At 34.8% G+C, this 25,901-nt stretch overlaps 2 protein-coding genes across 4 annotated transcripts in view; one reads left to right on the top strand and one right to left on the bottom strand.

Moving 5' to 3' along the window:
- The first annotated feature begins 1,520 nt into the window (after nucleotides 1-1,520).
- Nucleotides 1,521-2,135, top strand: LOC132371414 (large ribosomal subunit protein uL22-like). The gene has a single exon (XM_059932660.1). It carries the CDS (start codon nucleotides 1,649-1,651, stop codon nucleotides 2,087-2,089), a length of 441 nt encoding a protein of 146 aa, XP_059788643.1. The 5' UTR covers nucleotides 1,521-1,648; the 3' UTR covers nucleotides 2,090-2,135.
- An 11,856-nt stretch (nucleotides 2,136-13,991) lies between these two features.
- POT1 (protection of telomeres 1) overlaps nucleotides 13,992-25,901 on the bottom strand; it is an 88,992-nt gene continuing 77,082 nt past the window's right edge. For all 3 annotated transcript variants that reach the window (XM_059933473.1, XM_059933474.1, XM_059933475.1), the window contains 5 exons: nucleotides 24,547-24,682; nucleotides 21,089-21,177; nucleotides 19,174-19,265; nucleotides 17,506-17,611; nucleotides 13,992-15,925 (listed from right to left, as the gene is read on the bottom strand). In XM_059933473.1, coding sequence (XP_059789456.1) covers nucleotides 15,813-15,925; nucleotides 17,506-17,611; nucleotides 19,174-19,265; nucleotides 21,089-21,177; nucleotides 24,547-24,682 — 536 coding nt within the window. In that variant the 3' untranslated portion in view covers nucleotides 13,992-15,812. The remainder of the gene's footprint in view (nucleotides 15,926-17,505; nucleotides 17,612-19,173; nucleotides 19,266-21,088; nucleotides 21,178-24,546; nucleotides 24,683-25,901) is intronic.

Here is a 25,901-nt window from a genome sequence, read left to right as displayed (position 1 = left end):
CATCCACCCTGTATGCCAGTATGTCATCTGTAATACAGTGTTACTTTCCTTATGGCTGTCCTGTGAATTAAATTAACATACGTAAATACTTAGCCCTGTGCCTGGCACAGTATAAGCATTCAATTAATGGCAGATAACTGAAAAGTCTAAAAGTGTAAATTGATTAGGAATGGGTGGATGCAGCTTCAAATAACAGAAAACCGAAAGAGAAGTTTAAGCAAACAGGGATTCGTTTTTCATACAGAACAGTAAGTCTTGAGATGGGAAGTTAGTTCAGTTTCTCAAAGATGCTATGCGGGGACTCTGGCTCTTTTTTAACGTCATACCCCACCGTCTTCAGTGGCAAGGCTTATGTACTCATACTTACTGCCACCTGATTGTAAAGTGATGCTGTGTATCTGGGTATCAAGTCTGCATTCCAGACAGGAAAAGAAGGAACAAAAGGCATAAAGGTTAGAATGCGGTGCCAGATCAATGTACCTCTTTTTATCAGGAAAGCAAACCCCTCACATAACAAACTTCTACTTATATAGCTCTGACCCACAAATGTATTACATGGTCATCACTAGCTGAAATGGATGGGTATTGGGTCAGCCAGTCAGTAGTGTTTGCCATAAACAGTATTGATGGAAAAAAAACCACAAAGCATTAAGACACTTAGCAGTGGCTTTAACATTTACACTCTTATTGAAAGTCTTCATTGCTTTGTAACAATAAAACTAATTATTAAAAAAATAAAAGAACTCTGATACTTACATTTCTCTCTCCACTCCTCTATAACTCTCTACCCCAACACATATCCCTAAAGAAGGGAAAGCACGAGGAAGATATAGTATTACTAGTATCTGACATTTCAAAATCATTTTGGCACCTGAAAACATCCATAAATTTCAGTCTCTATTGCCTGTAGAGTATTAGTGACATTTTTTTGTATTTGTGAGGTAATAAGAAAAGAGTTGAGACCACTCCCTTGTATCACATGCATGCATCTTTCTCTCTTTTGTAATAAATATGAGAAAACAAGACAAAAAATTGCACATGTTCTCAACTGATTTCTTTATTAATGTTTCCCTCTGTTACAGATACCCACTTCAAGTACAAAGACCTGAGGACTTTCACACCTAAACAATGAATAAGTATTGGAAAAGATGATACAAATGCAGTTTCTCACACAGAATTTTAACCTGATTCATTTTAATCACATACTCTCTCATTTCTAAGAAAAGGTAATCAAAGAAGAGAATGTATAATGGAAATAACCAGAGCTCCAAAATAAATATATTAAGGGAGTGAAGAGAAGTCTCACCAATCGTTAAGCATGGTGAGAAATATATAAAGAGTAATTATTTGATGTGGCAGAGGTTTTAGCTAACACTAAAGTGGTAATCATTTTGCAATATATAAGTGTATCAAATCAACACATGGTATGCCTTAAACTTACACAATATTATATGTCAATTACATCTTAATAAAACTAGATTTAAAAAAGAATGATTGTCCTTTTCCGGTCAGCGGCCTGAGGTGACCTCTCAAAATGGTTTGCTATTAACTTGACCCAGAAAACCCCACAAAATCATGCAAGTCGAGAGGTTCAAATCTTCGTGTTCACTTTAAGAACACTCGTGAAACAGCCCAGGCCATTAAGGGTATGCATATCCGAAAAGCCACCAAGTATCTGAAGGATGTCACTTTAAAGAAGCAGTGTGTGCCGTTCCGTCGTTACAATGGTGGAGTTGGTAGGTGTGCCCAGGCCAAACAGTGGGGCTGGACGCAGGGTCGGTGGCCCAAAAAGAGTGCTGAATTTTTACTGCACCTGCTCAAAAATGCAGAGAGTAATGCTGAACTTAAGGGCTTAGATGTAGATTCTCTGGTCATTGAGCATACCCAGGTGAACAAAGCCCCCAAGATGCAGCGCAGGACATACAGAGCTCACGGTCGGATCAACCCATACATGAGCTCTCCCTGCCACATTGAGATGATCCTTACTGAAAAAGAACAGATTGTTCCTAAACCAGAAGAGGAGGTTGCCCAGAAGAAAAAGATATCCCAGAAGAAATTGAAGAAACAAAAACTTATGGCCCGGGAATAAATGCTGCAAAAAATAAATGCAAATAAAAGTAAAAAAAAAAAAAAAAAAAAAAAGAATGATTGAAGAGCCTATGGACAGCTATCAAACTGTATTAGGCTATCTCTGTCTCTGCTTATTTGAAATAAAATCTATTTCAAACAAACCAATTTTCTCAACAAAATTTTTTCCTTATATAATGGTACACATCTATAAAATATTTATTTTGATGTTTTGTTTTGTACTGGTATTTAGGACAAAATTGTGAATAATCTTTGTTATTTTGATTTAAATTATGGAGAAAATTTAAAGGCCAAATGTATTTGCATTTGAGATCAGAAAATGAAGATTTCTAAGATCTTGAGTTTTCTGCTGACTTTAACGAAAATGCTTTGCAATAATTTTATAAAAGGCAAATACCCTGGTAAACTTCACAAAAGCTTCTTCTTTAGTTCTTATAAAAGTTCACTACAGAAGACAGGTAGTACTTCAGAAGATGGCAAATATATTTATACCTGAACTTGAAAAAAAAAATGTAGTCCAAGGAAGCAGTTGTTCGTGGTAGATCACATGCTAAATTTATCCCAAAACCACCAAGACATTTGAGTCTGGCTGACTTTTCTCAGTTACAAGAACATTCCTGGCTCACTGGATATTTCCATTCTTGTTCAGAATCTCACGTATACAGAGTTATTCAATTTGTTCTTGATAATCACAGTGGATTATGAATTATTATTGTTACATGGCAGATTCATGCATAAATGTTAAATGAATGGACAAAAGACTCACCTAAATGCACCAGGTAAACTATCCAGTAAAATTCATTGCCTGACAAAGCTTTTATGAAGAAACAAAAAGTTTCTAAACCCATCTAAATTCATTCATGGTTTTTAACTTTTAGACAGATATTGGCTTTCCAATAGACACAATTTTTTTAGCTTATTTGTTCTATCAGGATAAGACAAGACAAGAACAAGGACAATTTGGTTTGGATTTAATGCAAGATTGATCTCATAGAACTTCTGATATTTTTACTCAGATTTGAGATCAAAAGATCTTTAAAGAGATATGGATAGTGGCTTCATAGGAAAACCAGTTAGTATTCTGACATTCTCCCTCATATTCAAGATTGGAACGTTATGTTTCAGATACAAAGTCAACATTTTAAGCTGTTGAAGTTGAAAGCAGTATTTGTAACATGTGCAATAAGTTTCTTTAGAATTCACAAGCCCCAAATTCATCCCCTTCTCCTTTTGGAAAGCAGTTGCAAATGAATTTCTGATGGAGGAATAAGCAAATTCAAAGGACAAAAACCGTATTGGCTCAAAGTGGGTGAAATAGAAAATTTTGAGTACTGCAGAAAAGATGTATCAAATGGATTATTTTCTGCCTATCAAATTCAAAATCACTCAAGTGAAGACAAAGAAATGTATTAATTACCTTAATTTTATGAATAAGGCTTAAATGGTCTACTGCCAGCAGAAATGTGAATTTCCTTGGTTATTTAAAGTTTACTGTTATTTTCTCTGTCCCATGATTTTGGTATCTATTTAAGGGTGTAGCAAAATTTAATCATTGAAATCATGGCCTAATTCACAACTTAAAAAGCTCCTGTCAAATCTTTTAATATTAATTTGAACGTATATTCATCTACAAAGTCCTAACAAAAATTAACCTTCTCATCAAGGACATAAGAAATAATGAATTCTGCTTAATGTGAAGCTTATGCAAAATGTAGAAGACTTATTTTACATGATGTTAACTTAAAATCAGCAAGGCTTTTTTTGAATTATACGTTACATCTAGAAACCTAGTGGAATCAAAAAAGTTTTTCCAATAATAATTATAAATTGATAAACTAATGAGATCATTAAATGAGATTTTTTATCATAATTAAAAATGACAGACCATATGTGGTGTTCTACTTTATTGAGAAGATGTTAAATTAAGTGATTTTATACAAATTTTGAATAGCCAAAGCATTAATAATATAGTACTGTTCTTCCTTTTTTGTATCATTCTCCCTGGAGACTTGACAATTTTTAAAGGAAGCCTCTCTTAGCTGCAAAATGAAAATACCAGAAAATAGTATGATCTTCTTCTTTTTTTTTTTTTTGGCTGCGTTGGGTCTTCGTTGCTGTACTTGGGCTTTCTCTAGTTGCGGCGAGTGGGGGCTACTCTTTGTTGCGGTGCGCGGACTTCTCATTGCAGTGGCTTCTCTTGCTGCAGAGCATGGGCTCTAGGTGCATGGGCTTCAGTAGTTGTGGCACGTGGTCTCAGTAGCTGTGGCACGCAGGCTCTAGAGCACAGGCTTCAGTAGTTGTGGCACGTGGGCTCAGTAGTGGTGGCTCGCAGGCTCTAGAGTGCAGTCTCAGTAGTTGTGGTGCACGGGTTTAGTTGTTCTGTGGCATGTGGGATCTTCCCGGACCAGGGTTCGAACCCGTGTCACCTGCATTTGCAGGCAGATTCTTAACAACTGTGCCACCAGGGAAGTCCAGTATGCTCTTTTTATTAGTTTTCCTTCTTATTCTAGAGAGTAGCAACATGTGAAGACTATTATAACTGCCATGATGTAATGAGACTGCTTTCTTTCTGCTGGAATTTCTCCTCATCTAAGCATAAAATGATTATAAAGTTACAAAAATGAGTTTATGCTTTAGTCCAAATATGAGTCAATACATGATCTTCATGGGATTCTGAAAAGTGTAGACAGGTTCAAAAAAATCCCAAACTGTTAGCATTCTGGTTGGTTCTACCTGTAATTGTTGGCATGTGTATGGTTTTGAGGGAAGGGACTGTTTTGTCGAGAGCTGTATTGCCAGTTCTCATCACAGTGCTCTGAACAAAGTAAAGGCTCATGAAATGTGCTCATTGAATAAATGCACAGACACACATACTGAAATGGGGTCAGATTGTTAGTATACGCCTTTCTTTTTACCTGTAACAGTAAATATAAGAAGGTTCTTAAATATTCTTCTGAAACATGATATTTGAGGGCTGCATTATATTACAATTTGGGGGTATGACTTATAATTTATCTAATTAGTATTCTGGGACATTATGGTTGTTCCCACTTTTCCTAAATAGTATTTTTGGGATGTTATTGTCATGCTCAATTTTTCATAGTTCATAAAAGTAGAATAACCTGGAGAGAGATAGACACTAAATAAACGTTGTAAAATCATATTTATCCCTTTATCTATTTAATTCATACACATACATGGAAACGTATTTGTGAGTTCTCTCTACAAATAGAGAAATTCAAATCAATTATTACTCCAAGGTTGGAGGCGGGACATAAGAGAATCCAGGGCAAATCAATATTACCGTCTATACTCCATGGACATGCATTATAATTTGTAAAGGGTTATTTGAATGTACATTATTATTTCTTTAAGTCTGTAAATTTCCATTTAAAATATCACCTATTTCCTAAATGAACTGCCAGGAATTTAAAGAATATTAATGATTCCATTTTGGTTTGCCAGAACACTAGTGTTCAACTTATTACAGATTGAAATTAATAGTAAAAAAACTCCATTCAGATGAAGAAGGATCTCAGTAATTAATTTTCCTTTTTCTTAAAACACTGAAATGAACACAGATAATCTACAGTTCTCCCAGAAAGATCTTTCAGATGCCAAAGAGGAATTCTCATCTTGGAAGAGGAAAGAAACCCAACAGGAAAGGAATTGTGAAATGAATAAAGGTCAGTGATTAATCTGAACTGGTGATAGTATTTTGGGGTTCTATTTACTTTTTCGTTAGGCTGCTTTAGGGTTTGTTTGTTCTTAAATGATGCCTGAAAGGCAGCCTGTAAAGCAGTCCTCTATTGTTTCCTTCCCTCTTTCCACTGAAAATGCTCATTAAATTAAGGCTTTTAGTTAGATCGTGTAAGACATTTGTTACTGGGTAGAGCGAAGCCCTATTTCAGGGCAGCTAACAATAGCTGAATACAACAGAAGTGTCTCTGGCAAAACTGAAACCAAGATCCATTAAATCCAAGAAATGTGGATTTAAAACGGGAGGGATTTTAAAGATCATCCTGGTTCACTGGTTTACCATCTGGACTTCTGAACTATTAGAGGACTTTAAAGGAGCAGTGGGTAGAAAGTGGGGTTCTTAAACCATTTTCAACTTTTCAAAAAGCTTAAAAAGTTGGACAGTTACTCATGAGAAATCTGCACTGATTCCTTGTTTTTGCTTAGGATTATATGAATTTAGTTAGACGGCACTAATTATATTAATCAGACCAAAAACACTTATTTACTGTTGTTTTCAATAAATAAAAATGAGAAACAAATTCTTATTTAATAGGTGAAATTTCACAGGTATAACCTTTTCAAACTAATCAGTGGTGAAAACTTGGAGACAAATGGTCTATAGATGAGAGTCCAGAGAAGTTAAGAGCCTGACTCAGGATTAAGTGAATTAGTGTGAAGGCAGGGACTGGATATCCAGTTTGCTGATTTCCAGAAGGTGAGATGCAGGGTAAGCAACTTCATCTTCTAGTTCTGCCTCTTCTTCCAAACTTCTTAGAGGCTGGTGCCACCCCACTGCAGTCTGTGAGGGGCCCTCCCCAGGTGTGGGCTTCTTACTCCTGTACCTGGGAACCCTGCACAGTCCTCTATTTCCAATAAAACATCCCTGAAGATTTTATACTAGTTTTTTTTTTTTTTGGCCGCATCGTGCGTCATGAAGGATCTTAGTTCCCCAACCAGGGATCGAACCCGTGCCCACTGCAGTGGAAGCGCAGAGTCTTAACCACTGGACTGCCAGGGAAGTCCCAGATTTTATACTGATTTTAAATATTCATAACAACAAAATGTTACCTTCTTTCTAGACTTATTTGCATTTTATGAAGGTCTAAGGCCTTGAACCAAAAACTGAAGCTCTTGCAAGAGAGGTTCAACCTCTCACTAGGTATTCTTTTGGCAGAGAGGAATTTCTGGTAAAGAGCCAATGATTAAGGCAAGTATGAAGTGGATTTTAACTTTCCAAAAGAACATTGATCTATTTAGAGTGGATCTAGGGAAATCATGTTATGAATATTTGCAGTGTTGGCTTCCCTTATAAGGGAAGTAACTGAATTGTGCCATGGGGTTTAACCCCCTCTGCCGTGATCCTGCAGGTATGGTCTGGTTCTGAAAGACTGGTTTTATCACTATCTTACAATAAGCAAGTGTTGTGTCAGAAAGACTGAGGGATACATGGAAGCCAGGTTTCAGTAAATTTTAAGTACCTAATGTGTGTCCTCTCTATAAGAACCAAAGCTTATTTTCTGAGGTAGATAAATTATGATATGTATCACATGCTCTTTTTGTGATCTTAGAGTAGAAAGTAATTTGCACATTCAATACTGAAAATTCAATGCTTTCAAATAGGTGTCAGTTTTAGTCTGTGGAACCATAAAATAAGCATTTAAAATATCTCACCAAATACACTGGTATAAAAAATGCATTTTGATTTGCATTTAGATTTAATAAAACCATAGGGACACAACATTAGTAGTGTATTACATCATTACTCTTTGTTCAAATCGCTATTACACGAAGAAGAGACAGGTATGTGGAGTCATATAAGCTCATTCCAAAATTAGATCCTATCCAATATTAAGAAAAAATTTCCTTGATGACTCTCTGAACAACTAATGGCTAGTGAATGACTTATTAAATGTAACTATTTCTGAATGATATAAGCATTGGGAAATCCGTAGCTTTATTTGTATTTTAGTTTTAAGTGACTCAAATGCAGAAACTGAAGAGACTTCTATGAACTGACTACAATGCAAAAAAATTCTCCATCAAATTTACATACGATTGTTTCTTCCTTTTCCATCATTGTTTCAGAGTTGCAGATTTTAATCAGAAAAAATATTTTCAACTTTCTCAGTGATTGCACACTTGGACGTTCAGATTCCTCCTCTTGTCACTTAGTCAAGCTATCCCTCTACTTAAAAATAAAAATCAAACCTACAGACCCATAATGACTGTTGTTTATCTTACGTTACTTTGTTTCTCTGTATTTTTCACAATAAAAATGAGATATTGAGAAAATGGGACTTGAAATAATAAAACTATCCAAGATAATCCTCTTAGGAGAGGATTCTTTGGTCATTTGGTCCAATGATATTCACTCCATTACAGTCCCATTTTTGTAATAGCTTCACTAGACTGGGTCTGGAGTGACCCCAAGTGTGTAGCTGTTTCCCTTTGGCACCACAGCAGCAGAGCTTGCTTGGATGTTAAGGAATCCAAAGTAGAAGGATAAATAAATTTCAAATCTTGTTTCTAAGAGAATAGCAATAAAGATTGGTTTTTGTCACCAAAGCTTAGTATTCATATCTAATCCTTTATGAGGATTTCCTATGTGCCAAATTCTAAGTGTTTTACATATATTATTTCATTTAATCCACTCTGCCCCACCCTTCCACTTCCGCATGGTTTTCTGAGGTGGGCACTATTACTATTCTCAGTTTTCATGAGAGGCTAACCAATCTGCCTAAGGTCAAACAACTAGTTTGGGGGTGTAGACAGGGGTTGAATCCATGCAGTCCAGAGCAAGAGCCCAAGGATCCAATGCTGCTAAAGCTCCCTCCCAGGTGATTATAATATGAAGCCAAGGCTAAGAACCACAGACTGGTTCAGATTCTAGTTCAAGGTGCTTCAACTCAAATGCTTGCAAGACCAGGCAGGTAAATTAAATGAAGCAAGCAGTTACAGACTTCATACTCTAAATAATTTCTAAAATAATGGTTCTGAATCTTTTACCTGAAAGGTATCACCTGGGGAGATTGCTAAAAATGCAAATTACTGAGCTTCAGACCCATAGAATCTTTGTTCAATCTGCATCAAAGTTACCTGGGTTTTAATTTATTTATTTTAACATCTCTTCAAATATTTTCTCAGTCCCTTTCTTTTTCTCTTCTTCTTCTGGGACCCCTATAATTCGAATGTTCGTGCGTTTAATGTTGTCCCAGAGGTCTCTGAGACTGTCCTCAATTCTTTTCATTCTTCTTACTTTATTCTGCTCTGTGGCAGTTATTTCCACTATTTTATCTTCCAGGTCACTTATCCGTTCTTCTGCCTCCGTTCATACTAGTAAAGTTGATCTCCACATCTTACTCCTCTGCCATCTAGGTTTCATTTTTAAATTTCTGCGTGCCAGAAATCCCTTTAAATGTTCGTATCACTTTAGGTGCTAATAAATTCTAGTATTGTCAGATTTTGAGTCTCAAATATTTTTTTGGTTCTAGGAATATTACTAAGCAACTATTATATGCCAGGAACTTCTAGGCACTGGGTAAATAGCAGTGAACAAATCAAACTCCCTGTTTCTAGGGAGCTCATTTTTTTTAGGAAAGCGAAACAGTATGAACTAGTAAAACAATGTCAGATGGATAAGTGCAATAGAGAAAATTAAGTCAGGGGTGGGGAATGAAGCATGATGGGGTAGAGTGGTCTTTACATGATCAGGGGAGGCCTTCCCATAAGGTTAGAAAGGCCTAACCTTATATGTTGCAGAGGATCGGGGGGAGGTGGGAAACAAGGAACCTGGAAGAGTTCAACAATGTCCAGACTAAAGTAACAACATCAAGTTACAAAGTCCATGAAAGGAGAGACTGCCTGGTACGCAAACAAGGGGACCAGTGGAGAGGAGTGGGAGGAAAAATGTAATAGTAAAAGATGTCAGAGAGGGAGTAAGGAAATGGATCGCATTGGGCCGTGAAGGCCATGGTAAGCTCACTGTGTGACATTAGAAAACACTGGAAAATGATGGTATTGGCCTTACGTTTTAATCAATCAGTCTGGCTGCTGTATGGAGAATATTCCATGTGCAGAAATTGTGGAAGCAGAAAGGCCAGTTGGGGAGATACGGCTGTAGTCAAGGCAGAAGATGGTCGCATGGCCAGCATGGTAGCAGAGGAGGTGCTAAGTAGTAGTCAAATTCTGGATGAACTTTAAAGAGCGATCTATGATGATTTTTCAAATGGACTGCTTGTGGGCTGTTAATGAAAGAGACGAATCAAGATGACTAGATCTAACGTTTGGGCAGTTAGTACTTAGTAAATCTGGTGTAGATAAAATACTCTCCCAGCAAATTCCCAGCTGGGCACCAGTGTGAAGCTTGTTTTGCTTATGACTAAAGCAATACCTTCCCTGGAACACTGAAGGTGAAATACTGGAGCATATTATCTTCCTAAGAACTGAGATTCATTAAAACTCATATTCTTCCTGACATGAAACATTGAATACAGACATCTCTTTTATTTCATTACCTGCAACTAGAAAAGAAAAAGGTAAAAAGAGCTAATTGTCTCAGTGATATTTGCATCTGAAGGGAATTGATTTTTTTTTCTCCTGTGGTAATTCATTAATGCTTCTAATAATTCTTGAATATGCATAGGTATTTGAAACACTTTAATCATTAATAACAAAACCAAAAAAAAAAAGTGCTTCATATAAGAGCCAAAAGGTGGATAGCCAGTGGGAAATTCCCCTGCTTTATTTCTTCCATTTGCAGAGCTTACCTCTCACCATTTTGGATCAAGTTTCAAGTAATATTAATTCAAAAATTGTTGTTTCACATTTTAAAAAATCCACCTTGTCTTAAAATTGAGACTAATAAAAGGTTTGTATCTAATAACATCATTCTTGTTATTTAATAAGAACTATGTAACCTGTTGCATCTTCATGTAGAAGTATTGTTCAAAACCTGCAGTAGCCCATAGGTTAGGAATTTTGAATTAACGCTCTTCTCTTTATTTAGCTCCTGTCTTCTTGCCCTAATTCTACAGATTGTGTCCCATGTCTGTCTTTTATTATAAACCACATCCAACTCTTTTTGGATAGACACAGTATGAATTATAAATGAATGTATGAGCTGACTTTTAAGTGCCTATTCTGTACTCTGTATTCTTTATCTTAACCTCCATTTAAGCTTTGATCATTGTGCAGAAATATTTGTTAATGATTCCAAAATTTAAGGGCAAGTTTATCATTCGAGAACCCCATCTAATGGGGAGTAAGCACACAGGACTTCCTATACAACCCAATAAAACCAGAACCGTGCCTATCTATCACAAGCAATATTTTCATCTGACTCCAATTGTGATTTTTAAATGTTACCATTCCTATGAACTCTAACAGCAGCTTGGGACAGAAAATCATTTATGAGGTAGCTAAACTTGGCAAGAGAAATTCTAGAAGGACTTTGCCCTCTAATGGAGGACAAAAATCTGCTGAGGAATAGAGTTATATGTAAAGACAAATCGGCTTTTATCTGGGAGTTCATATTTCACAGAAGGGAAAAATCATTCTGAAGGTACAGGAGAAAAAAAAAAGGTATATACCAGGGCTTCAGGGTTGTATATGAAAAGGTACCTGTTTAGAAACTGCAACAATATTTGATGGAATATTTTATTAATAGAGATAAGGCTTTCAATAAACACATGCTCCATATCTTCAAAGTATTGTGAATAGACGAAATAAAAGAAACTTTCACACAAGTTGAAAATGTCTTTCTTTGGCAGTTGTGGACGAGGTTGTCAAAGTAAATTCCAACATAGTGCCCTGCAAAGTGAACTCAAAGCAGAGAACAAACGCGCGCGCGCCCAGACACACACACATGAATACAAATGCGACCTTGTGGCCTAGATTTCAAGGGGAAAAAATAGACATTCATCAGGATGTTGTTATGGTCTAAAAATAGCAGAGGAGTCTCTGAACTATCCATGTTTCATCAATCAGCACATCTGAGGGGGCATCAGCACATTGATGCATTATCCTTATCATTGTAATTGATGCCTAATAGTTCTCTACCCATCAAATGCAGTCCTGAATGGAAGGGCCATTAATCTCCATGTAAGATGATCATCACTTTGAAACCCTAAGTGATCTCAAACTTTCTAACAGCTTAAATCACAATACTGCAGGGAAAAATAATACATAGGGCTACTGATTCATTTCCTGACTGCCAAAAGATATGAGCTCACATACCTGAGCGCGCTGGTGAGTTTCGATACTATTTCCAAGTACCCGAGGGAAAACAAGAAAGATCACTCTGCCCAGATTTTACGAGCTGTCTAGTTCCCCCTCTTTCTAGAGTGGGTGGGAGGCTTTGTCACTATCCAGAGACACTGAGGGAGCAGCAGAGGAAGAAATTTTTTTATTTCACCTAAAATGATGTTCTAGAACTTGAGTGTGACTCACCATATCATTCATAGAACTTGAATTTCCTAATGAAAAGCACTACCGGAGGCGTTCTCCTTTTTTATATTAACGTAATTCTTTTCACAATGAGTTCTTTAAAGCATAAAAGAATATTTCAAGACAGCTATGTCATGGCAGCGTCCTAACCTGTATTAGGAAGTCTGGACAGACTTTCAAAATTCCGATCACTTGAAAAACTCCAGGAGATATAGTGAAACCAGGTCCCAGGGGCTCCAGGTTTATTTAAAGGGAAAATACACCAGATAAAATACAAGCTGGGTAATAAAAATAATATTATGAATAACTATAAGGTAATAAAGTCAACAACAGAATACATTCTATAAAAATATAAAATTCCAAAATTGGCATAAGAAGAACACTTAGACCCCAAACCACTACAAAAATAGAAAGTGAAATGATTGGAGAATTCCCCACTAAAAAGTGACTTATGCTGAATGATTACAAACAAGTTTCTCTACGTGTACTGACATAAAAAACCAAAATCCACTCTACAAAGTGACAGAGGCAAGTTGCAAAATATATTCATAGCATAATGCTATTTAAAAAAAATGTATATATACACATACTTACATGTTCTCCGGGAAAACAGTCTGGAAAATTATACACCAAATTGTTAAAAGTGGTTTCCTCTGGGGTACTAGTTAAAGCACGAATTAGTTCAACCTTACATACTTTATGCTGTTTCAAATTCTTACAAGTACATATCACTTTCATTAAAAAAAAAATTCTAGATAAAAACAAAACTTGATGAAATGCATGGTCAAAATTCAAAATACTGAAAATAATCAGAAGAATGTTAGCATTTTCCCCAGATACCAATGAAAGCTTCCATAGAGTACAGAAGAGATTGGCTGGATTGAGAGTCACAATTAGTGACAAATGCATGCGTTGACTTCGGAAACAAAAGAGCAGTCAGCTGGGGCACAGGCAGGAGAAAGATTTTGGCCCATTCCTGTGTGTGCAAGTAGCTTGGGTACAGGATCTACAGATTTGAAAACCGGGCAGCCAGTATTGTGTGGAGACTGCTTTCCCAGGTAGTCAAAGATGTATTCAGCTCCTTCTGTTCCACCAACACCAGCCTTTCTCTATTTATTTAGAAACAACACCCAATGTGCAACATGACCAGGGTAAAACGAAATGGGGAATGATGCACTCCTTCTCGGCAGGTATAGTTCCCTCAAATAAAGCGGTATGAGGTGGCCACAGAAAGAGCCTGTGAGCAGAGCACTTTTCATTATCACATCTAGATAAAGAGGAATCGACTGCCTCAGATTTTCTGAGACATGCACTCTCTTCCTCATACAGAACAGCGTGGAGGCCTCAAGAGAATCCAGTAGTGTCTGAAACAATGGATGCCGCGGAGACTGGAGACTGAGGAAGAGGCTGTACGCATACTACGTTCTTAAATTTATGTAATTTAAAATCTGACAGGAAGATTCTACCAATAGTCACACGGACTACAAAGGGGACAGGGCTCAAATTTGGGCACGATGAACTATCACCTAGTTGTTGCTCCAGAAATGGAACTCCCCTTACACTTGGCTTCCCGATTAGGGTCAGGCACATACATCACTGCTGGATAAACACTAGGGGTTGACAAACTCTTCTTGTTCAAAACTGAAAAGTTAAAAAAAACAAAAATGATGACAATGTAGGGGTTTACTAAACAAAACAAAAGGTAAAGAGAAATCATGAAAATTCATAGTTTTACTTTATTAACTGGCAGACAGCACAGGCTGACACGTGAGGCACTCCCTGCACCTCTGACACTTACTCTCCTAGACTGGGTGCTTCCCGAAGAGAAAATGCCTCTCTCACTTTTGTGTCCCTAGCATACCACCAATACCAAAAATTTCTTAAAACATTTCTTAAAAGTTTTTCCTTGAATATGTTTTGAACCAAGAGTGTACATCTCCAAAACAGCAGCGTCGGTCTCTTCCATTGTCTCGAACAAGCTGATAATTCGGCGATGGGGCAGATGGGTAGTTAGGTCTCGAGATGTGCTAATATACTCAGGAATTCGAATTTAGAGTTATTATGAGCAGAGGAAATCAGATATTCAATCCTTTTGGCCAATAAGGTGTGAAAAGCCTTTTGGTTCTATCTGCAATGTTACTTCAGATATTTAAGAGAGAACTCACTTGTAGAAAACCCCATACCAGCTTTTGCTCCAGAGTCCTGCAGTGGCTAACAATGCAGCCCCTGAACAGAGACTACCTGGATTCAAGTGCTGACCGGCATTTAATAATTGTATGCATTTAGTCAAGTCAGCTGATCAGTGAAACCTCAGTTTTCTTATCAGGAAGATGGGTTGTTTTGAAACTAAAATACACGTTAAGTGCTTACTTAGTATGGTACTTGGTGTGTAGACAGTCCTAAATATCTGCTATATTGACACACTTGCTTTGATTCTTCACTCCAAATCATGCCTCAGCTCAACATAGGGCAAATAAATGAAACAGCTGAAATGTGTACATTTATTTATTCTTCACTAATATTGAACTAGGCAGATCTGTATCTCTCAGCCTTCAGCAAATAACATACATAAATCTTTACATATATACAAATATACAGAAGCATTTGTATAAAACTGAATTTCATGCTTTTAAATTTGACAAATATCATCAGGTAAAAAGCAGACTATCATACTGAGTTAATTTCTCATTCAATGTTCAACCTGAAATATAAGTATATTTTACATAAGACCCTAACAAAAAGGGTAACATATGTAAGTCGCTAACATTGCAGATCTGACCACTTGATTAGGTTGAGTAGGAATGGAATAACTTCTAATATCATGTAGAGAAACAAGCAATCAAAGCACATATTTCAGGTCTGAAAAAATGGATTTATCCTCAATTAGTCAAAATCAGCACCCAAAGAAAGCAATTCTACTTCCACTTAAAGCAAATCACTCTTTTCAAGCACACTGTAGCTCACTCAGACAAGCATTTCTTCAAGGAGTACTTGTTCAAGCAGATCCCTTTGCATAAAAACAAAACAGATCAAATCCTTGCACTCAGTAAGAGTGGAAGATTTAAGGTAAGGACATTTCCTAATCCCATATACATGCTAAAGTCATCCAAATTGCTGATATAAAAATCAGGACAGAAAAAGAAGCTCAAGCAGGCATGATGGATGGCAGAGAAATCAGTGGCTGATACATGGAAAAACCAATAGGGAGAGTGATTTTTAGGGTAGGGTAACAAAATAGCTTCTCTGAAAGGAGGAGAGTAAAGAGTAAATGAAAACACAGTCCTTATTTATTCGATGTCTCTCTTTTATATCCCTCACAGCCATCATACTGAATATTTTGAGCAACAGGAACATTTTTAACTTATAAGAGGGTATTAAGATAACACATGCCTATTTGTCAAAAAATTTTTAAATACTGGTTAAAATGGAAAATAAACTACAGAGCTAAAATCTCTTATGTCTTTTATAGCAATCTCATAGAAAATAGTAATGTTTTCCAAAATTATAGCATTTTACATATGCTAAGTTGAATGTCAAAATTAGATAAGATCTTCTGCAACTGTGGTGTCAAAAATCTGATAGCAAATTTGCTGCTCCGCTCCACTTGTGACATTATACGACTTGATGAAGCATTCCAACCATGGATATGCATCTACAAATCAAAAAAAGAAATGCTATTTAACCATTAAAACTAAACAAATAACTCTGAAATATGTATCTAAGCATAATGCTTAGCTAGTAAGATTAGCATATTTAATTTAGCTTGAAAAGTAAATAAATACACTCACCACATTTACCATTATCTGCTCTTCCAAATACACACTGGATTCATGTTATTGTTTTGTAGCAATTCTGACTAATTAGAATTTTTCCCAACAACAGGAAAGTCATTAAATGTGGGGTTTTTCAAAATATTTGATAGCAAAGGTAGTAATCTACGTCATTCCCAACTTTTATTCCTTTTTTTTCTGCTGATCACTTACTGATCTCCCCTGTTTTGTTTTTCTTGGTTGACTACAAAGAAACCAGCTCACCCCTACATCTGTCTAGTTGAAATTCCCATCAGGTGTACCAGGTATTGTGTCCAAGCAATGTTGGCAGCCGTAGATACCATTTCCCAAGCTTTGGTCATGACCACAGTAAATCTGTTTATAACTTCTAGAACAGTTTGTTAATATTTCTTGAAGTTTGAATTTGAAAGACATTTAATATAGTCCTCACTACTGGCAAGGGTCAAGCAAGACAGGCACTCTCCTACACTGCTGGTAGAACCATAAATAGGTAAAATGCTCTTGAAAAGCAATCTGGCAGTAGGTATCAAAAGCCTATCAGGCCTATGCTTTTTGATATGGCAGTTTTATTTGCAGAAATTTATCCAAAAGAATCCAAGCAGCCAACAAAAATAAAAGGTGACATCAAATAAAAGTATGTAAGTTAGACTTAGTTATGGATGTACAAAAACTATCTTTTTGGAATTGTTATAGAATGCAAAGACTGACCAGGGGAAAATAAAACCTGACTTAAAATAACCTATAAACGTTAAACTGACAACAGCTAGAGCTGCAGGTGGTAAAATTTGTTACTGATGAAAAACTATTAGAAGTCAAATTGTCTTAAAATGACTTAGATCTGCAAGTTTCAATGCAAAGAGAAATAATGGCCACAAAAGGAAAAATCAGTGGCAGTAGGTGTAATCAATACAATTTGACCTGAAGACTGGTTGATGAATCAAATGTTACACAGAAAACAACTAAAGCTGACAAAAATATTTAGTAAAATAAAAACTTGTAAAATCTGAAACTAGTTAATATTGAATAGACAATTCAATTCAATTCAATTTAATTCAATTGAATTAAACAGGCTAAATGAGTTTGTTGTAGGAAATGTTTCTTGTCAAAATTTCATCCCTGTTGGTTTAATTTCAACTGTCTGTATGCATAAGCATCATATCAAATGTGCTTGTGATCAAAATTGCCTCCCCCCTGTTATATCAATATTTCAAAATATTTTAAAAAACTTTTTTCATTTCAGGAATTATGATTCATACCTATTTTATCCCTGCCACTATCTTCTTCAACAGGTAGATCATACAGTATAATCAATCACTACTTAGTAATTTATTTGGATTCAGATTTCAAAGTTTTTAATACCTCTAAAAGTCCACAGCTTAGCCATATGCTAGGTATTATTTCAAGAAAAAGAATGAATGGATTGTCAAATATTACTGCCTACCAATTTTTACTCCTGGAGGACAAAACATATCCATGATCATATCCATACTTTGCTGAAGGCCATCATTCATTAGGACTTCTGATGCTGGAATCTGGAAAAATTTTTCCTTAAGCAAAATATGAAGAAACAAGGAAATGATCTTTATCTTCTTCAGAAGTTATAATTAATACAAAATTATTTGAATATTATCTAATTAAAATAATCTAGACTATTTCACACTATATTGTAGAATTCATAAACTAGAGTGCTAGTCTAAACTCTAAAATCTGATTTACTACTTTAATCTAAAAACAGCTATGATACATATATATAAAATCAAGTTAAACCACTCTGACTTAATGATAAGAATAATGATTAGAATACAGTGAGGCTTACTATTCTCTTGATAGCATATGTACTGAGCACCTACAATGTCTAAGTATTAAGTTTACAAGAGTTTAATATATAGTATATATTTATTTGTTTAATTTTTTTTTCTCCTCTCCTATTTATAAGTTCCAGGAGAGAAAGGAGTTTGCTTGTTTCACTCATTGTTATATCCCCATCACAAAGAGTAGCACTTGGCATACAGTAAGTGCTCATTAAATACTTATTTAATAAATGGATAAATAATTTATTTAGGCAGGAGAAAAACTGTCCTCAACCTTACCCCAGATTTTTCCCAATGTGTGTAGTAAAAAATTTAACCTCCTTGGCCTTTGCCCTTGGTTTCTGAGAGGTAATCTCTAAGCCCCTGGAATGTCATGCCTCATAGGAGTGTTCTTTTTTGCCTGGAGACCCTGGGTCACTCTAACATTGTGATTTAGGGTGGGGAGTTTGGAGCATGTGGTTTTAACTTGACCACTGGAGGGGCTGAAGATTGAGATCAGTCACATGGGCAGCGAACCATGACTACTTGATGAAGCTCCAAAAAAAACTCTGGACACTAAGGCTCAGTTGCACTTCCCTGGTTGGCAATACCTCACGTGTACTGTTACATATCATTTCCAGGAAAGTAACACTGTCCACTACTCCATGCGAAGAGAACAAACGGAAGCTCCATGTTAGAAACTTTCCTGGACTCTGCCCTATGTACCTCTTCCCTTGAGGATTTTAACCTATATCCTTTAGCTGTAATAAATTGTTAACAGTGAGCATATTAGCTTTCAATAAGTTCTGTGAGTCTTTCTAGTGAATTATCAAAACTAAAGGTGCTCTTGGGGACCTCTGAACTTTCAACTGGTGTCAGAAGTAAGGGTGGTCTTGGGAACCTCCAAACTTGGCACTATCAGAAATGAAGGTGGTCTTGTGGACAGCTACCTAGCTTCACACATAACAACTATCTCCCTAATCAAAGTAATTTCATTCTCTCTAATATGAAATGTGGAGGCTTAAAAAGCCCAGTGAAATGCTAATAGATAATGCCTGAGGGTGTGACCATACCTCTGCCTTTGGCTCCTGGAGTAGAACTTCCTCAATTTTTCATTATTCACATATTAAGATTTACAGTGTCAAATCAAAAGAGAGAGAAATACATAGACAATTTAAGATTTATGTGCTTGTCTTTTATTTATTCTTCCGAGTTGCCTTAAATCTTCTCAGTAACAAAGTAGGCATGAATAAATATATTAAAATTTTAAAAAGTACTAGTTTTTAATTAGAAGTATCTTCACTACCTCTGTTACTTACAGAATCCATGAGGTAAGCTTCCAATACTCCTGTTCCATCGTCAAGAGTAAATGTCATCACAAACACATGTTGGAGAGGTACAATACCCAGTACTAATGAAGGAAAAAAGTTGAAACCATATGAATCTCCTATGCCTTAATCAAAGTAAAGAAAAAATTGTTTTATGATATTAGATACCTGTTAGTCTTGTTTACTAAAATAACTCAAGAGATTAAAAAAAGTATCCCTTTTTGTTCTCTAATACCAATATATTAAGCTCATTTTAGAAGGGTAATTTTGGAACATTACACTACACCTGTATAGGGATAATGACTCATGAGCAATAGTCTCTTTTTTAAATTAAATATTAATACAGCATTATCTTTAAAATGAGTTGATCTTGATAGAAAACATAAAAACCATAAAAACCAATTCATGAAAGGCAATTCAGAAACAGCATACAGTTCAATAGTTAGGATTTTTTAACATGTCTCTCTCCTTTGTATTTTAAGCATAGGGATCGATTATTTTTTAGGAGATATCATCTGGTTGAATGATGTGAGAATCTGAGATTTCATAATTTGGTAAGATGAGGAAAAAGGAAGAAATTAAAGAGATGCTAAATCATATGAAAATTTATAGGTTAAAATGAACATCTTACTTTGTGTCTGGAAATGGAAGACATTCGATATGCTTATATAATGGAATATCGTCTTCCAATTGTGGAATCCATATTCAGCAATAAAGGGAGCAAGTAAAACAAATAAATTAGGGCATACAGACATGAGAGAAATTGCTAATACTGAGGAATTGATTTTTAAGATTCAGAAGTTCTCGATAGGCATAAACTGTGAGCTAAAACCAAGAAGGATGAACATAAAACCTACCCCGAGGGACCATACAAGCAAACAAAAAACTATATTTAGTACAGGATGAGGAGACCAAGCTTGAAACACATAGTAAGAAGCTCATGCAAAAGTAACCTGGAATTTCACTGGACCACAAACAAAATATGAGTTAGCAGTATTATATAGCTGGATTAAAAGAGAAAGAAAACAAAACCAAGTATACAAATAAATATCTACACAATAAAATTTTCAGGCAAGTAGGAGCAGTATCCAATCTTAGGTAAATAAAGGTTTTCTTCATATTCTGAATTGGCCAACACCTGCAGCTCTATTTCTAGCTTTGAGTACCAAACTTTGAGAAGAGCACTGGTAAAATGGAATGTTTACTGAGGAGGAGAAATAAAATAGTAAGGAATGTGGGAAAGTACCAAAGGAAGTGAGGGTACCTGCTTGGAGAAATAAAGACTCAATGAAGACTTGACAGATTATCTTCAAATGTACAGTTTGTTGATTTTATAGAAGAGGGAAGAGATGTACTTTAATTCTAGTACACAGAATGTGGCCCATGTTAAAATTATAGGTAAGCAGATTTTGCCTCACTGTTAAGTACTGCACCTAAAAAGTAAGATATGTTACCTTGCAATGTAACGAGTCCCCAGTCACTGAAGAGTTTTAAGCCAAGGCTGGATAACCGCAGTTAATAACGTGATATAAAAAGATTCTTGTTGTTCCAGCTAAAGACTTGTATTGGGTAAAAAGTTGTAATAGCTATCTCTACAACTCTTTTCAATCCCAAGATACTATAAACTGGAGAGATTTTTCACAAGTTGTATGTATGATTACTAAATTATTGAAAATTAAAATGTAATAATTGAAAAACATTGGCAGATGCTTAAAAGTAAGTTTTCAATTATTTTAAACATTTATACTTTTATTATGACCACTATGAATGGTTTTGCTTAAGGACAATTAAACTTTAGTTCAGCCTTTGCCCTGGTTTTACAATATCCACAAATATTGAAATATTCTCAGTGAGATCACCTTATACAAAGACAGTTACAATGACAGGACACAGAAACTTAGCTAACCTTCTGCCACAGAAGAAGGAATCCATGATGTTTTATCAACCAGGGAATTTAGATTCTGTATTGGTCTCAAACTAGAACACTGTTTACATCTGAAATTAATAAAAGAAAAAAATGATTTATTATAAGTAATTATTACAACTCATTTAATTATTATAACATTTTTGCCATTCAAGCATGCAGTTTAAAAAGTATATTATTAAACAAAAGAGCACTGCACTTCCTGTATTGTAATGTGCATATTACAAACAGAATTATTAAAAAAAAATAAGCTTCTTACAATAGAAGCAATCTAAAAAGATAGTACAGTTCAGAATAAACAACTCTAAGTTGACAATGAGAGAGGTTCCAGGTGCAGATTGTTAATTAATTTGGCTAATTTCCTTATCTGGTAAAACAAAAAGTCTGAAGAGACAAACTCTAAGGACTCTTTCATTTTATGGCTCTGTGAACAATATGGAATAGCCAAGGTCTTAATTTTATAAATATAGCAACAGGAGAAAATTATTCTAAGGAAGTCAGTACTAGCACATATTTAGAGGATCACAGTTTATGATGCCTAGTACTATAGTTATCCTTTGTATACAAATCAATCTAAAATTACATAATACACTAAAATTGCCTATTATCTAGTATAGGTATTTTGCTTTACTTACATACAAACATTTTAAGTACAAGCAATTTACTTTTTACTATATGTATTAATGTTTAGGAGATGTTGATGAGAAAATATGCTTGGATAGAAATATAAAAATCAACATTCAAAAGGTTCATGCAGATTCCTTTTCATTTGCAATCTGGGGGAAAACAGAGGGTAACTATATTAAATGTTATCCCCTTCCACTCTTTAAATACATAAAAGTTTTTTCTTTAACAGAAAAAGGTAATTGAATGACGAGTATCAGTTTCTTAAAAAAAAAAACGGCTGTGATATTAAACTTTAGACATTGATAAAGTATACAAATTAAAAATTAAGTGTACAAATTAAAAATTAAGAGTAATAAGCATAAATTAGAGAATTCATTACTTCCGAAGTAATAAAAGAGGAAAAAGGAGAAAAATGAGAACATTTTTATAAATTAATCCAATAGAAGACTGGAAAAAAAAATAAAGTATAACAAAAAAAAGGGTGGGAAGAGAAACAACAATAATATAAGTGGAAAACAACAAGAAATACAGTATAGAAATAAAACCTAAATGTTTCAGTAATTAACATATTTTAAACTCATCTATTAAAAAACAACTAAAATCTACTGATAAGTATTTATTTATGAGACCTACTAAAATATAACAACAAAGAAACATAAAAGCAACGGGATGAGAATAAGATACACCATGCAATTACCAACCAAAAAAACTCTGATATAGTAATAAGAAAACGAGAAAAAAATAAACCTTACAGCAAAAAATCACGATTAAAGATGAAGTCATTACATAAGGATATACAGTACAATGAATTCACCAGAAGATGAAATACTGAACCTGAATGAGCAAGCAACAAGGACTCAAAGCATATAAAGCACACATTGACAGAATAATAGGTCACAAACCTACAATCACAGAGGACGTTTAGCACAGTCTCTAAGAAGTGATTAGACAGATAAAATTACAAAGGAAAGATAAGTTTTGGATACGATTACAAGCTTGTCTAATGGACATAACTAAACACTATTAAACACTAAACACAACTGTTAAAGAATACACCTTCTTTTTAAAATCTATGTAATATGTACAAATTATGAACAAACACATTCTAGGATAAAGCAAAACTAAACAAATCTCAAAGAATCATTATGAAATGCATCACGTTACTTGGTTAAAAAGTAATCTAACTAAAATACAAACAAAAGCATAGCACCTAAAATGAGTGTGTGGAAAAATTTAAAATACACAGTGAAATAATTCATGGGCCAAAGAAATCATAATAGGAATTGCGAAACATTTAGAAGTGACAAGAAAAACACTACGTATCCAATCTTTGGTTAAAGCTATGTCTATTTTCTCAGGAGGTATATTACAGACTTAAATACAAATATTTAAAAACATACTAAAAAATAATGAATTAAGTGAGGTAAGCATTCAATTAAAAACATTACAAAAAAGAAATACCAAGGAAACCTATAGAAAGTAAAGGAAGAAAATAAAGTTAAGAACAATAATAAAAAAATAGAGAGCATCAACAAAAACAAAAGCTAGTTGCTTTGGCAAAAAAGTCCAAGGGAAAAAAAGGAGCAAATAATATGAAGTGGATTCAAGAACAGATGAAGAGGAGATTTAAAAATCATCAGAAAGTACTATGAATTATTTTATCTCAATAAATTTAAATTTAAAAGATAAATGAAATACTTCTCTAGAAAACTTTCATTAATAAGATAGATTCAAGAAGAAACAAATCCTTAAAAAATGTGTAACTAGTAAGAAACTGAAGCATTAGTTTCTGTTCCATTAAAAAAGCATCAGATCCAGAAATCTAAGTAAAGTTTTGCAAAAACTTTGCCTTGTCAAACATTTTGGTAAATATGACTATATTAATATTTGAAAAATCTGTAAAACAAAAGGAAGCATAGAGTTAAAAAGTACAGGACAGACTAGAAGTTTGATGAAATGCACGTAACTGACAAATGTTTAGTATCTCTCATATAGAAAGAATTTTTACAATGACCTAAACACACACACAAGAACCAAAACAGGGACCAGTAATTGAATAGAAAAATGTGAATATGGAATTCACAGAAGAGAAAACCTAAATAGCCAATAAACATGAGACTTGTTTAAACTCCCTAGTCATCTAGGAAATGCAAACAAAAACAACATAGATACTATTTGATGCTCATCAGTCTAACAAAATTACAAGGTAGACTAATACCAAGAGCTAACCGTGGAAGAGAACCCGGGGTAAACAAATTTTTACACACTGCTGATTGGACCATAAAATGTTACAATCATTAGAAAAACAATTTGGTATTTTCCAATAAAGCAGAAAATATTCTATAATCCAAGGTTTCTCAAAGCAGAGCACTTCCAGGGTGATTGTTTGATCAAGTGGAAACAGAGATTCTATCTATATTGCCTCCTTCCAAACCTAGACATCTGTTTCTAGCTCCTACTGTATTCTGATATCTTCCAGTTTCTCAGTGGCAACTCATTTATAACTTTGTGGCACAGAAATTCTGGAATTCAATCACTTAACTTTTGCTAGGATACAGCTCTGAACTTTCTCTGTAACTAATACCTAAATTGTTATGAAAGAAAGCAAATGAATATTAGCCTTTGGGACAGCCTTAAACCTAGCATACTGTAGGCACTCAATATATACGGTATCCGAAGAATAGATATATACCAAAAAATCTAGTACCTATAAATTGGTACTAAATAAGTATCCACTGAATATATAGTAACAAGTGGAATAAAATAATAAGTAAAATTTAAAATTCCCAGAATTCCCATTATTGAAAACATACCCATAGTGATGTATTTTTCCTTGTATAAGGAATGGTGCTGAAAGGTCGAGGACTTCCAGGTCTTCATGGCCAGATCTCACAGGAATTACACTATGAAACTTGTTTGAGAGTTTGCAGATTTCATTAAGTGTACCTCCTATTAAAACAGAACAAGTAAACCCTTCAAGTAGTACAAATATAAAGTAAGCAAACTGGGGTACTTATTAAGTAACACATGAGCAACAGTAAAGGACTAAAGGGATTGACAGAAAAAGACAACAAATACCATGAATTTAAGAGATTTAATGCACTTATACATTTATTGTTAAAAATAATAATTTGTAAGCTTAGGATCCTATTCATTGATTAAAGAAACCACTGAGCAAAAATGCTGAGATTTGAGCAAAATATAAGGTTTGTGAAATATGAACCGTCTTTTAAAATTTATACAAATTGCTCTTTATGCCAGGAATACTTCGGTTCAAATGATCTAAAAAGAACAAAGTTGAGAGTCAAAATATGACAGGATTCCCATTATTAAATTTGCTATTTACTACTAATGTCTAGGCAAATTTAGTCTTGAGTTTGAAATAAATCTTTTCAGTTTAACACTGAATTTAAATATAGACGCAAACAGTTTATGTAATAGGAATTCCTGTAGAGTGTTTATTCATTTTTCCTATGAAAACCATCACAGTTACCCTAATGCTACGACAGGGTGGGTATTAAAACCATCATGCTGGCTGAGAAGAAAGAGTATGCTCAACGGTGCACCATTATTAAAAGGCAGAATTCTCTCTGATTACTCAAACCTACCGGTACCGTTTCTGGTGTACTTTTCACTTAGATTGATAATTCTTCCTCTCCAGGGAAAGAGAATATGATTTATAAAAATACTTCTGAGTATTTCCTAAAATTTGTGTAAAATTTGTAATGTTAAAATTCAATTGTGAGGGGGAAGCATTTCTGGCATAGCAGAGTAAGAACGTCCAAAAATACACTTCTCCATAATAGCAAAAACAACTTTGGCAAAATTTGTCAAATTCAACTTTTTCAGAACTCTAGAAATTAACCAAAGGCTTGCAACAATCCAAGGAGCGTTTATTCAAAAAAAGTGGATAAATCTTATAAGAACAGCAAGTTTCATGGCGTTTTAACTTGCCCAGCTCCCATACCTCTTCCCTCAGCTCTGTGATAGCTGGAAACCACAGGTTTGCCATGTCATCCTACAGTTAGATCTTAGCCTATGCTTAGAGTTATAATACTCAGAAATATGATAAAATAAAAACAGCTTACATTTTGATGAAACCCTTTTAAAGTGCTTTCACATACACTTTCATTTGACTTTATTAAAAGGCTCTGTAAGGCAAACTGTT

The sequence above is a fragment of the Balaenoptera ricei genome, chromosome 9, assembly GCF_028023285.1.
Source record: "Balaenoptera ricei isolate mBalRic1 chromosome 9, mBalRic1.hap2, whole genome shotgun sequence".
Classification (NCBI taxonomy): Eukaryota; Metazoa; Chordata; class Mammalia; order Artiodactyla; family Balaenopteridae; genus Balaenoptera; species Balaenoptera ricei.
This window is presented reverse-complemented; position numbering and strand designations above follow the sequence as displayed.

What these genes read in the sequence shown, in the direction of transcription:
- LOC132371414 (XM_059932660.1), top strand. Translation starts at nt 1,649, where the DNA reads ATGCATATCCGAAAAGCCACCAAGTATCTGAAGGATGTCACTTTAAAG.